The 15,087-nt window shown below is 46.7% G+C and overlaps 1 protein-coding gene across 1 annotated transcript in view; it reads right to left on the bottom strand.

Annotated features, from left to right (window-relative positions):
• Positions 1-15,087, bottom strand: part of LOC145357220 (solute carrier family 13 member 2-like) — a 56,298-nt gene that overhangs the window by 36,967 nt on the left and 4,244 nt on the right. The window contains exon 2 of the mRNA XM_080210372.1: positions 4,418-4,546. Within this exon, the coding sequence (XP_080066498.1) occupies positions 4,418-4,546 (129 nt within the window). The remainder of the gene's footprint in view (positions 1-4,417; positions 4,547-15,087) is intronic.

Genomic DNA, 15,087 nt, shown 5'->3' on the forward strand with positions numbered 1-15,087 from the left:
GTAGGGGCACCTGCAGTGCTGTTATGGAGGGAATTCCAAGTTTTGACCCAGCGACACTGAAGGAACAGCAATATATTTCCAAGGGGAAGGCCACATTGTACTGGTATTATCACTAGATTGTTAATCCAGAAACTCAGCTAATGGTCCGGGGACACAGCTTCGAATCCCACCATGGCAGATAGACTTTGAATTCAATAAAATAAAGAATCTACTGATGACCATGAAACCATTGTTAATTGTCAAAAAAACTCATCTGGTTCACTAATGTCCAACAGGGAAGGAAATCTGCCATCCTTATCTTGTCATCCTTGTCTACATGTGACTCCAGAGCCGCAACAATGTGGTTGACTGCCAACTGCTCCTGGGCAACTGGGGATGGGCAATAAATGCTGGCCCAGCCAGCGGTGCCCATGTCCCAGAAATGAACTAAAGAAGGTCAGGATGGTGAGTGAGTTGGTGAGGAACTTGCAAGTGGTGATGTCACCATGTGTCTGCTACCCTTGTCCTTCTAGGTGGTGGTGGTCACAGCTTTGGAATGTATTGTCAAAGAAGGTTTGAGAGGTTGTTGCTCTGAATCGTGTATATAACGCACTTTGCTGCCTCTGTGCAGCGGTGGATGTTTAAGGTGATGAATTGGGCGCCAACCAAGCAGGCTGCCTTTCCCTGGATGGTGTCAAGCTTGAGTGTTGTCGGACCTGCTCCTGTACTCACGGGTATTCATACAGATGGTTGGTCCAGTTAAGTTTCTGATCAATAGTAAGCCCCAAGATGTTGACAGTGGGAGATTCGGTGATGGTAATGCCAATGATTGTCAAGGGATGATGGCTAGAATCTCTCTTGTTAGAGATGGTTACTGCCTGGTACTTGTGTGGTGCGAATGTTACTCGCCACTTGTCAGTCCAATCCTGGATATTGTCCAGATCTTGCTACATTTGGACATGGACTGTTTCAGTATCTGAGAGTTGTGAATGGTGCTGAACATTGTGCAATCATCAGTTAACATCCCCACTTCTGATCTTCTGATGGAGGGAAGGTCATTGGTGAAGCAGCTGAAGATGGTTGGGTCCTTGAGGAACTCCTGCAGTGATGTCCTGGAGCTGAGATGATTGACCTCAAACCACCACAACTATTAAGTTTTAAAGTTTATTTATCAGTGTCACAAGTAAGGCTCACATTAACACTGCAGTGAAATTACTGTGAAATTCCCCTAATTACCACACTCCAGCACCTGTTCGGGTACACTGAGGGAGAATTTACAGAGCCAATACACCTAACCTGCACGTCTTTCAGACTGTGGGAGGAAACCGGAGCACCTGGAGGAAACCCATGCAGACACAGGGAGACCGTGCAGTCTCCACACAGTGACCCAAGCCGGGAATCGAACCGGGTCCCTGGTTCTGTGAAGCAGCAGTGCTCACAGTGTCACCATGGTCACAGCTGAGTAGCAGAATTAAGAAATATTAAGCCTGGGCTTATTCCCCCCAACACTGACCCCTTACCCCCAACACTGACCCCTTACCCCCAACACTGACCCCTTACCCCCAACACTGACCATACATCCCCCAACACTGATCACTTACCCCCAACACAGACCACTTACCCCCAACACTGACCACTTAGCCCCAACACTGACCACTCACCCCCAACACTGACCACTCACCCCCAACACTGACCACTTACCCCCAACACTGACCACTTAGCCCCAACACTGACCACTTACCCCCAACACTGACCACTTAGCCCCAACACTGACCACTCACCCCCAACACTGACCACTCACCCCCAACACTGACCACTTACCCCCAACACTGACCACTTAGCCCCAACACTGACCACTCACCCCCAACACTGACCACTCACCCCCAACACTGACCACTTAGCCCCAACACTGACCACTTACCCCCAACACTGACCATGTACCCTCCAACACTGACCACTTACCCCCAACACTGACACTTATCCCCAATACTGACCACTTAGCCCCAACACTGACCACTTACCCCCAACACTGACCATGTACCCTCCAACACTGACCATGTACCCTCCAACACTGACCACTCACCCCCAACACTGACCACTTACCCCCAACACTTACCACTTACCCTCAACACTGACCACTCACCCCCAACACTGACCACTTACCCTCAACACTGACCACTTAGCCCCAACACTGACCACTTACCCCCAACACTGACCACTTACCCTCAACACTGACCACTCACCCTCAACACTGATCACTCACCTTCAACACTGACCACTTACCCCCAACACTGACCACTTACCCCCAACAATGACCACTTACCCCCAACACTGACCACTTACCCTCAACACTGACCACTTACCCCCAACACTGACCACTTACCCCCAACACTGACCACTCACCCTCAACACTGACCACTTACCCCCAACACTAACCACTTACCCCCAACACTGACCACTTACCCGCAACACTGACCACTTACCCGCAACACTGACCACTTACCCGCAACACTGATCACTTACCCCCAACACTGACCACTTACCCCCAACACTAACCACTTACCCCCAACACTGACCACTTACCCTCAACACTGACCACTTACCCCCAACACTGACCACTTACCCCCAACACTAACCACTTACCCCCAACACTGACCACTTACCCCCAACACTGACCACTTACCCCCAACACTAACCACTTACCCCCAACACTGACCACTTACCCCCAACACTGACCACTTACCCCCAACACTGACCACTCACCCTCAACACTGACCACTTACCCGCAACACTGACCACTTACCCCCAACACTGACCACTCACCCTCAACACTGACCACTTACCCCCAACACTGACCACTCACCCTCAACACTGACCACTTACCCCCAACACTGACCACTTACCCCCAACACTGACCACTTACCCCCAACACTGACCACTTACCCCCAACACTAACCACTTACCCCCAACACTGACCACTTACCCCCAACACTGACCACTTACCCCCAACACTGACCACTCACCCTCAACACTGACCACTTACCCCCAACACTGATCACTTACCCCCAACACTGACCACTCACCCTCAACACTGATCACTTACCCCCAACACTGACCATTTACCCCCAACACTGACCACTCACCCTCAACACTGATCACTTACCCCCAACACTGACCATTTACCCCCAACACTGACCACTCACCCTCAACACTGATCACTTACCCCCAACACTGACCATTTACCCCCAACACTGACCACTTACCCCCAACACTGACCACTTACCCCCAACACTGACCACTCACCCTCAACACTGACCACTTACCCCCAACACTGACCACTTACCCCCAACACTGACCACTTACCCCCAACACTGACCACTCACCCTCAACACTGATCACTTACCCCCAACACTGACCATTTACCCCCAACACTAACCACTTACCCCCAACACTGACCACTTACCCCCAACACTGACCACTCACCCTCAACACTGACCACTTACCCCCAACACTGACCACTTACCCCCAACACTGACCACTTACCCCCAACACTGACCACTCACCCTCAACACTGACCACTTACCCGCAACACTGACCACTTACCCCCAACACTGACCACTCACCCTCAACACTGACCACTTACCCCCAACACTGACCACTTACCCCCAACACTGACCACTTACCCGCAACACTGACCACTTACCCCCAACACTGACCACTCACCCTCAACACTGATCACTTACCCCCAACACTGACCATTTACCCCCAACACTGACCACTCACCCTCAACACTGATCACTTACCCCCAACACTGACCATTTACCCCCAACACTGACCACTCACCCTCAACACTGATCACTTACCCCCAACACTGACCATTTACCCCCAACACTGACCACTCACCCTCAACACTGATCACTTACCCCCAACACTGACCACTCACCCTCAACACTGATCACTTACCCCCAACACTGACCACTTACCCCCAACACTGACCACTTACCCCCAACACTGACCACTCACCCTCAACACTGACCACTTACCCCCAACACTGATCGTTTACCCCAACACTGACCACTTACCCCCAACAATGACCACTTACCCCCAACACTGACCACTCACCCTCAACACTGACCACTTACCCCCAACACTGACCACTTACCCCCAACACTGACCACTCACCCTCAACACTGACCACTTACCCCCAACACTGATCACTTACCCCCAACACTGACCACTTACCCCCAACACTGATCACTTACCCCCAACACTGACCATTTACCCCCAACACTGATCACTTACTCCCAGCTCCATTTACCTTCAGATCAGAGCATTTTCAGTGTTTACTCCAGTTGTGTCCTGCCTGTTCTCTCCATCAGTGGTGTAAACAGGAAACATCACTCCCCCCCCAGCCCCGCCCAATATAACTGCGACATACCTGTGATGATTCCATGATTCCGAATATTGGAAATAGTAGCACAGGGATGAGGGCGGTGACAGCCAGTGGCAGTGCTTCTGTGCACCAGTATACGGCCATGAGTATGATAGTGAATCCACAGCGAGCTTCCTGGAACAGCAACAGAGGAGCATTCAATGTCAATGGCTGTCCTTCAAATAGATCAAAGAAAATTACAGCCTTTCGGTCCTCCAATCCTGTACTGATCATGCTGCCTGCCTGAATTAAAACCCCCCACCCTTCCAGGGAACATATCCCACTATTCCCATCCTATTCATTAAGAAGTCTCACACACCAGGTTAAAGTCCAACAGGCTTATTTGGAATCACGAGTTTGTGGAGTGCTGTTCCTTCAGCAAGTGAGTCACTCCATCACTCACCTACTGAAGAATTAGCACTCTGAAAGCTCGTGATTCCAAATAAACCTGTTGGACTTTAACCTGGTGCTGTGAGACTTCTTACTGTGCCCACCCCAGTCCAAAGCCGGCATCTCCTCATCATCCTATTCATGTATTTGTGAAGACACCTCTTAAAAGTCACTATCATATCTGTTTACGCTACCTCCCTGGTAACAATTTCCAGGCACCCATCACCCTTTGTGTAAAAAACTTGTCTCATACATCTCCTTTAAACTTTGCCCCTCGCACCTTAAACCTATGCCCCTTACTAATTGACTCCTCCACCCTGGGGAAAAAGCTTCTGACTATGCACTCTGCCCATGCCTCTCATAATCTTGAACTACAAAAGGTCATGAATGTAAACCAGCCTCCCATCCATTGACTCTGTCTACACTTCCCGCTGCCTCGGCAAAGCAGCCAGCATAATTAGGGACCCCACACACCCTGGACATTCTCTCTTCCACCTGCTTCCGTCAGGAAAAAGATACAAAAGTCTGAGGTCACGTACCAACCGACTCAAGAGCAGCTTCTTCCCTGCTGCTGTCAGACTTTTAAATGGACTTACCTCGCATTAAGTTGATCTTTCTCTACACCCTGGCTATGATTGTAACACTACATTCTGAACTCTCGTTTCCTTCTCTATGAACGGTATGTTTTGTCTGTATAGCGCGCAAGAAACAATACTTTTCACTGTATGTCAACACATGTGACAATAATAAATCAAATCAAAATCAAAAGACTTCTATAGGCCATCCCTCAACCTCCATCGTTCCAGTGAGAACAAACCCAGTTTCTCTAACCTCTCCTCATAGCTAATGCCCTCCATACCAGGCAACATCCTGGTATATATATCTTTATATCGAATTTTACAGCACAGAGGGAACAGCCTGTGTCTGTGCCAGCTCTTTGACAGAGCTTGTCCCACTCCAATCCATCCTTCCCCCACAACCTGTGTTCATTGTTTTCTTTTCCAATATTTCTCCAATTCTCTTTTGAAAGTTCCAAGAGAGATATGGTCCTTGGAAGGTTAGGGGGTTTAGGAATGGCATGATGGCACAGTAGTTAGCACTGCTGCTTTACAACTCCAGAGACCCGGGTTCGATTCCCAGTTTGGGTCACTGTGCGTGGAATTCTCCCCGTGTCTGCCTGGGTTTCCTCCGGGTGCACCGGTTTCCTCCCACAGTCTGAAAGATGTGTTGGTTAGGGTGCATTGACCCAAATAGGTGCCAGACTGTGGCCTCTAGGGGAATTTCACAGTAACTTCATTGCAGTGTTAAAAGAGCCTACCTGTGACTAATAAATAAACTTCAAACTGAATCTGCTTCCCCCCCTCTTCTATTCAGGCAGCACCTTCCAGATCACAACAACTTGTTGTGTGAAAATAATTCTCATCTACTCCTCCAGAGAGTTCTCCAGTCTCACCACCAAACTTCCATTCCCGCTCTCAAAGTGGTGTATCCCCTGGGCCTAATGCCAGTCATATTAAATCTCTGTCCCTCTGATTACTGACATTCCAACCATTGGAAACAATCTCTCCTTTGTTACTGAGTCTAACCTCTTCCTGATTTTGAGTAAACTTCACATAATCTCTGAACCTTTACAGTGCAAGAAGGCCATTCAGCCCATTGACTCTGTGCTGCCTCTCTGAATGATTATTCTGCCCAGTCCCACTCTCCTTCCTTATCCCCGTAACCTTGCACATTCTTTTTTTCAGATAGAAATCCAATTCCCTTTTGAACACCTCGTTCAAACCTGCCTCCTCCAGCCTATCAGCAAGTTCTTTCCAGACTCCACCCGCCCTCTGGGTGAAGAGTATTTCCCTCAGATCATCGTTACTCTGTTTGCTTCTGTGTCCTCTAGTTCTTGATGTTCCTGAGTGGGAACAGCTTCTGGCTATTTACCCTGTTCTGAGCCCTCAGCATCTTGAATCTCTCTATCAAGTCTCCTCAGTCTCCACTTCACCAAGGAAAACAATCCCAATCTCTCCACTCTCACAGCACGCTGGCACAATGGTTAGCGCTGCTGCCTCAAAGCGCCAGGGACCCATATTTAATTCTGGCCTCGGGTCACTGTCTGCGTGGAGTTTGCATGTTCTCCCTGTGTCTGCGTGGGTTTCCTCCAGGTGCTCCGGTTTCCTCCCACAGTCCAAAGATGTGCAGGTTAGGTTGATTGGCCAGGATAAATTTCCCCTTAGTGTCAGGGGATTAGCAGAGTAAATGTGTGGGGTTACGGGAATAGGGCATGGCTAGGATTGTGGCCAGTACAAACCCAATGGGCCAAATGGCCTCCTTCTGTATTGTAGGGATTCTATGATTCTACCCTCATAGCTACTGTTCTTTATCTCTGGAATCATTCTTGTGAATCTCCTCTGTACAATGTCTTCACATCCTTCCTCAAGTATGGTGCCCAGAACTGATGCAGTCTCCAGATGAGGCCTCACTAGTGTCTTATACAAGTTCAACATGATTTTATTCTTGTACTCAATGTCCCGTTAATAAAGCCTCAGATACTTTATACTTTCTTAACCTGCCAACCTGCCCTGCTGTCTTCAATGATTCGTGTATAAATACACCAAGGTCCCTCTAATCCTGCATCTTCTTTAGAGTTTCTCCCTTTACTTTATCCTGTCTCTCCACATCCTTCCTGTCAAAATCAATCACCTCATATTTCTCTGCATTAAACTTCATCTGCTGCTTGTCTGCCCAATTCACCAACATGTCTCTGTCCTTTCAAAGTTGATTCTTCTCTTCACAATCGACAATGTTTCCAATCTTTGTATCATCGGCAAGTTTGAAATCAGGTCTTGAACACCACAGTCTGGGTCACTAGTTTATATCAGGATGATCACTGACCCCCAGGGACCCCACTACAAACCTCCCTCTAATCTGAAACACACCCATTTATCACTGCTCTCTCCTTCCTGTCACTCGGCCAATTTCTTCTCCAAATGCCGACTGTCCCTTTTATTCCATGAGCTGGAATTTTGCTGACAAGTCTGTTGTGAGGCACTGTATCAAATGCCTTTTGAAAATCCATATATATCACATCAACAGTGTTACCCTTATCAATCCTCTCTGTTACCTCCTCAATAAACTCCAGCAAGTTATTTAAACATGATTTACTCTTGTTGAATCCATGCTGGTCCACTGCCATTCAGGACCTATTACCTTGGCACTTCCCCAGCACTGTATGGTGCCCAGTGGGCAGTGCCAGGGTGCCTGATAAGCACTGCCAGGCTTGCAGTGCTCCGTGGACACTGCCCAGCCCTGCCTCCAACCACTCGGGGGCTTCAGTGGCCACTGATTCCCCCTCCCCCCTCCCCAACCTCTCTGCATGGCCATCACCTCAGGTCTCTGTTGGTGGGGATCATGAGTGATTCTCATTAATGAAACTTTTCACTGACAAGGGGGAAATGTCCAGGAGGCCCGAAACGGCCAGGCTGGCTACGTTAATGTCATGCAAATGATGACATTAATATTTAAATCACCTTCGCGCCCTTTTCTGGACGCACTGACAAATCACACCAGGAAAGATGGTTTTTGGCACGAGACCGGCTTGCACCCAGTGCAAAATCCCCGCACTCTATCTTCCCGGCTCACTGCATCAACAGACCAGCTCAGTGTGCCAGAAAGATCAGCCCTTAACTAATGTGTTATCCACATAACCACCAAGGACTTCTAACACCTGGTTTAAGTTTAAGTTTAAAGTTTATTTACTGGTGTCACAAGTAGGCTTACATTAACACTGCAATGAAGTTGCTGTGAAAGTTCCCCTAGTCACCACACTCCGGTACCTATACAGGTACACTGAGGGAGAATTTAGCACAGCCAGTGCACCTAACCAACAAGTCTTGCAGACTGTGGGAGGAAACAGGAGCACCCAAAGAAAACCCATGCAGACATGGGGAGGACATGTAAACTCCACACAGGCAGTGACCCAAGTTGGGAATCGAACCCAGGTCCTTGGCACTGTGAGGCAGCAGTAAATGAAAGCAAGCATTTTGAGGAGGTAACGGAAAAAATATTGACTGCAAATTTTAACTTTCAGCCTTTTAATTAGAAATGGATCAATAATGTCTCTGCCTCCTTATTTCCAGGAGCTCTGTGAGCTTCTATCTTTGCAGTGAACACACACAGGCACACCCGCTTCTCAGTCAGGACATTATAGTCACAGGAGGTGTTTAGCTGCAAGGGGAGAGATCTGAGTGATGAGGAGAGGCTGAATAAACTAGGCTTGTACTCGCTAGAGTTTAGAAGAATGAGGGGAGATCTCATTGTGACATATAAGATGATGAATGGGATGGATAGGATAGGGGTGGAGAGGCTCTTCCCGCTCAGAAAGGACAGTAGGACTAGAGGGCACAGCCTCAAGATAAAGGGGGGGCGGTTTAGAACAGAGTTGAGGAGGAACTTCTTCACTCAAAGGGCGGTGAATCTCTGGAATTCTCTGCCCGTTGAAGTGGTGGAGGCTGCCTCACTAAATATATTTAAGACACGGGTTGATAGGTTTTTGATAAGAGAGGGGATTAAGGGTTATGGGGAGAGGGCGGGAAAGTGGAACTGAGCCACGACAGATCAGCCATGATCTTATTGAATGGCGGGGCAGGCTCGAAGGGCTAGATGGCCTACTCCTGCTCCTATTTCTTATGTTCTTATGATGGTAAAATTCCAAAATCTCCAAACTGCACTAAATGCTGCCGGTGGCTAACGTTAGAATTCATCACTCAAAGATTGCAGAGGGGTGCGTTTCCCACTGTTCCACTTGTACTTTTCAAAGTGATTGAATCTTGGCAGGTTATTATGCACCACAATAACCGCTAATGCTGTTTGCTTAAAGGTCGAGATATGTATGTAAACAAATTGTGGTCTGTGTGACATCATATACAATATAGAAATAAAACAAAGATAAAGCAACAACAACTAATATAGGGAAAAGGCCTGTTTATTTAAGCGGCTAGTGAACATTCCAAGCACATAGGGTCCTAAGGTGAAGAAGGTTCTGCCACTTATTAGCAGCTTGCAAGTTTAGAAATGTACAGTAATAACTAGCAGCTTTAGTCCAAAGTGGCTGCACCGTTGGGAATGCAATATCTTACATATCTACCATCAAATGGGCAAGGATGGGGTGCAGCAGGTAAGTAAGATGGCAAATGGAATTTTGTTCTTCATTGCCAGAGGGATGGAGTTTAAAAACAGTGAGGTTATGTTGCAACTGTTTAAGGTGCTGGAGAGACCACACCGAGAGTACTGTGTACAGTTTTGGTCTCCTTACTTGAGAAAGGATATACTGGCACTGGAGAGGAGATTCACTAGGTTGATTCCGGAGTTGAGAGCGTTGGCTTGTAAGGAGAGACTGAGTAGACTGGGGCTATACTCATTGGGGTTCAGAAGAATGAGGGGAGATCTTATAGAAACATATAAGATTATGAAGGGAATAGATAAGATAGAAACAGGGAAGTTGTTTCCACTGGCGGGTGAAACTAGAACTAGGGGGCATAGCTTCAAAATAAGGGGAAGCAGATTTGGGACTGAGTTGAGGAGGAACTTCTTCACACAAAGGGTTGTGAATCTGTGGAATTCTCTGCCCAGTGGAGCAGTTGAGGCTCCCTCATTGAATGTTTTTAAGGTAAGGATAGATAAATTTTTGAACAGTAAAGGAATTAAGGGTTATGGTGAGTGGGCGGGTAAGTGGAGCTGAGTCCACAAAAAGATCAGCCATGATCTTATTGAATGGCGGAGCAGGTGGGAGGGGTCAGATGGCCAGCATCTCCACATCATTGTACAGGGACCCGCAGGGAAATTCCTGCAAGAGGTTAAGCAAAGCTGGATGCAGATCTGAGCAAGTGAAGTCAGCCGGTGGGCAGAGAGATAGAGCCCAGAGCTGAAGATTAATGGAATTAAACTGAATTAGAAAGAGTGGATTGAGATCAGTGTATAAAAACCGGTAAAGAAAGGTACTCTGCACTGTACTGGCAGGACAGTATCTTGAAGTTGAAGTTGGCAGATGAATATTGCTCTCTGGACTGGTGCCCACCTGCAAAATGGAAGCTCTGACTGAATTCCCCAAAACTCCAGGAGAACCGGCAGAGTAAGAGCTGGTTCCACTGGAATTCAGCTGAGACACTAAGGCATCAATTCAGGCTGGGTAATACCAGTCTCGCCTTCAGCTGGTCTGAACAGTTTTCCCTGTATGGGTGACTACTTTGTGTCTCTAAACTCCACCTTGTAACATCACACCTTGTAATTGGCTTTGTTTAAGTTTTAGATTCTTTGTTTGAGACTGGAATATGTTGCTTTCAAAACTTATGAAATTCAAAAGTATTTTGAAACTTTCCTGGCAGACTTTTTACTGTGAGATTACTAATTAATCATACCTTATCGCACAAAGCTAGAACTGAAATAGCTTTACCATTAGTCAGCGCCACAACTTATTATTCCAGGAAACTGTTATGAAAGCATTACACAAGCTCATCCTCCAGGCCAACTTTGTCAGTTTGATTGACATGTCTACATCTTAGAGTTGTAGAAGAGGGAGCTTCGGGAATCATGGATGTGCTGGCCATCATTTTACAAAATTCCCTGGATTCTAGAATGGCCCCAGAGGTCTGGACATTGGCAACTATTACACCATTATTCAAGAAAAGAGGGAGAGAGAAAGCATGGAACAACAGACCAGTTAGTTTGACATCATTCACGGACAAGTGCTGGAATCTGTTATTAAGTAAGACATTTCTAAACTCATCGTATGATCAGACAGAGTCAACACGGGTTTACGAAAGGGAAACACTGTGTTTGATAGATTTATTAGCATTTCTTGAAAATGTGATTAGCAGGATAGATAAAGGGGATGTAGTATACTTAGGATTCCAAATGGCATTCGATAAGAACATAAGATTTAAGACACAGAAACAGAACTAAGCCACTCGGCCCATTGAATTTATAGCGCCATTCAATCATGGCTGATATTTTTCTCATCTTCATTCTTCTGCCTTTTCCCCATAACCCCTGATCCCCTTATTAATCAACAACCTATCTATCTCTGTCTTAAAGACACTCAATGACCTGGCCCTCCACAGCCTTCCACAGCAAAGAGTTCCCCCGATTTCCCCACTCTCTGGCTGAAGAAATTCCTCCTCATCTCTGTTTTAAAGGATCATCCCTTTAGCCTGAGATTGTGCCCTCTGCTTCTAGTTTTTCATACTAATGGAAACATCCTGTCCACGTCCACTCTATCCAGGCCTCGCAATATCCTGGAAGTTTCAATAAGATCCCCCCTCATCCTTCTAAACTCCAACAAATACAGACCCGGGTGCTACAAAAAGAAAAGTTTAATGGACAAGGTAAGGATTCATGGAGATGGAGGTCATAAATTACTATAAACAGAGGATTGGTTAACTATCAGGAAACAGAGAATAGGGATAATTGGGGAATTTTCAAGTTGGCAGGCTGTAACTAGTGGAGCTAGGGAGGAAATTGTGGGTTCCCAACAGAGATATTTGAATCATCGACAGCCACAGGTGAGGTGCCTGAAGACTGGAAGGTGGCAAATGAGCCTTTGTTTAAGAAGGGCGGCAGGGAAAAGCCTGGACACTACAGGCCAGTGAGCCTAACAGCTGCAGTGGATAAGTTAAGAACATAAGAAATAGGAGGAGGAGTAGGCCATCTAGCCTCTTGAGCCTGCTCCACCATTCGATAAGATCATGGCTGATCTGAAAGTGGTTCAGTTCCACTTACCTGCCTGCTCCCCATAACCCTTAATTCCTTTATTGATCAGAAATCCATTTACCTGTGACTTAAACATATTTAACGAGGTAGCCTCCACTGCTTCAATGGGCAGAGAATTCCAAAGATTCACTACCCTCCGGGAGAAGAAATTCCTCCTCAACTCTGTTCTAAATTGACTTCCCCTTATTTTGAGGCTGTGCCCCCTAGTTCTGGTTTCCTTTCTAAGTGGAAATAATCTCTCTGCCTCTACCCTGTCTAGCCCCTTCATTATCTTATATGTCTCTATAAGATCCCCTCTCAGCCTTCTAAACTCCAACAAGTACAGGCCCAATCTACTCAATCTCTCCTCATAAGCTAACCCCTTCATCTCTGGTATCAACCTGGTGAACCTTCTCTGTACTCCCTCCAAGGTCAATATATCCTTTCTCAAATAAGGGGACCAAAACTGCACACAGTACTGTAGTTGCAGCCTCAACAGTACCTTGTACAATTGCAGCAAGACCTCCCTGCTTTTCTACTCCAACGCCCTCACAGGGGGTTGTTAGAAGGTATTCCGAGAGATGGGATCTACAGACATTTAGAGAGGCAAGGACTGATTAGGGACAGTGTCTGGAACAAGCTGCCAGAGGTAGTAGTAGAGGCGGGTTCAATTTTGTCTTTAAAAAATAGAAAATCAAGTCTCACGAATTTGATTGAGTTTTCTGAAGGGGTAACCAAGAAGGTAGATGAGGGCAGTGCAGCTGATGTTGCCTACATGGACTTTAGCAAGGCCTTTGACAAGGTACTGCATGGTAGGTTGTTGCATAAGGTTAAAGCTCACGGGATCCAGGGTGAGGTAGCCAATTGGATACAAAATTGGCTTCTTGACAGAAAACAGAGGGTGGTTGGAGAGGGTTGTTTTTCAAACTGGAGGCCTGTGACCAGCGGTGTGCCTCAGGGATCAGTGCTGGGTCCACTGTTATTTGTCATTTATATTAATGATTTGGATGAGATTTTAGGAGGTGTGATTAGTAAGTTTGTAGATGACACCAAGATTAGCGGTATAGTGGACAGTGAAGAAAGTTATCTCCAATTGCAACGGGATCTTGATCAATTGGGCCAGTGGGCTGACGAATGGCAGATGGAGTTTAATTTAGATAAATGCGAGGTGATGCATTTTGATAGATTGAACCAGGGCAGGACTTACTCAGTTAATGGCAGGGCACTGGCGAGAGTCACAGAACAAAGAGATCTAGGAGTACAGGTTCATAGCTCCTTGAAAGTAGAGTCACAGGTAGACAGAGTGGTGAAGAAGGCATTCGGCATGCTTGGTTTCATTTGTCAGAACATTAAGTACAGGAGTTAGGCCATCTTGTTCAAGTTGTACAAGACATTGGTAAGGCCACACTTGGAATACTGTGTGCAATTCTGATCACTCTATTATAGAAAGGATATTATTAAACTAGAAAGAGTGCAGAAAAGATTTACTAGGATGCTACAGGGACTTGATGGCTTGAGTTATAAGGGGAGGCTGGATAGACTGGGACTTTTTCCCCAGGAGCACAGGAGGCTGAGGGGTGATCTTTTAGAGGTCTATAAAATAATGAGGTAAGGTAAATAGTCAACAGGGTAGGGGAGTCTTAAACTTGAGGGCATAGGTTTAAGGTGGGAAGGGAGATATTTTTCACACAGAGGGTGGTGACTGTCTGGAACAAGCTGCCAGAGATAGTAGTAGAGGTGGGTACAATTTTGTCTTTAAAAAGGCATTTAGACCGTTACATGGGTAAGATGGGTAGAGAGGGATGTGGGCCAAACGCAGGCAATTGGGATTAGTTTAGTGGTTAAAAAAAAAGCTGCATGGACAAGTTTGGCCAAAGCGCCTGTTTCCATGCTGTAAACCTCTATGCCTCTATGATCAGTTATGATGTGGAGATGCCGGCATTGGACTGGGGTTAATACAGTAAGAAGTCTGACAACACCAGGTTTAAGTCCACTTCGCTCATGTAAGGAAGGATATACTTGCCTTTGTGCAGATTCAACAAGAGTTCACTAAACTGTTTCCCTGGAATGGGAAGATTGTCCATAGAGACAGGATTGAGGAAACTCAGGAGATATTTCCTGGAGGTTTGAGAGGTGAACTCATTGAAACATGGAACATTCTAAATCAGCTTGAAAAGATCGATGCCACAGTCTCAGGGTAAGGTGAGGCCAAGTTGACTGCTCCCCATTCATGGGGAGCGTGTCTATTCCTTGTTGGCGAAGGTTGATGGTGGCACAGTGGTTAGCACTGCTGCCTCACAGCGCTCGGGTCCCGGGTTGGATTCCCAGCTTGGGTCACTGTCTGTGTGAAGTCTGCGTGTTCTCCCCATGTCTGCATGGGTTTCCTCCAAGTGCTCTGGTTTCCTCCCACAAACTGAAATACGTTTTGCTTAGATACATTGACCTGAACTGGTGCCAGAGTGTGGCGACTCGGGGAATTTCACAGTAACTTCATTGCAGTGTTAATGTAAACCTTACTTGCGACTAATAAAATAAACATTAAAAAAAACCTT

The sequence above is a fragment of the Carcharhinus amblyrhynchos genome, chromosome 23 (assembly GCF_965287045.1).
Source record: "Carcharhinus amblyrhynchos chromosome 23, sCarAmb.v2.hapA, whole genome shotgun sequence".
NCBI classification, from domain to species: domain Eukaryota; kingdom Metazoa; phylum Chordata; class Chondrichthyes; order Carcharhiniformes; family Carcharhinidae; genus Carcharhinus; species Carcharhinus amblyrhynchos.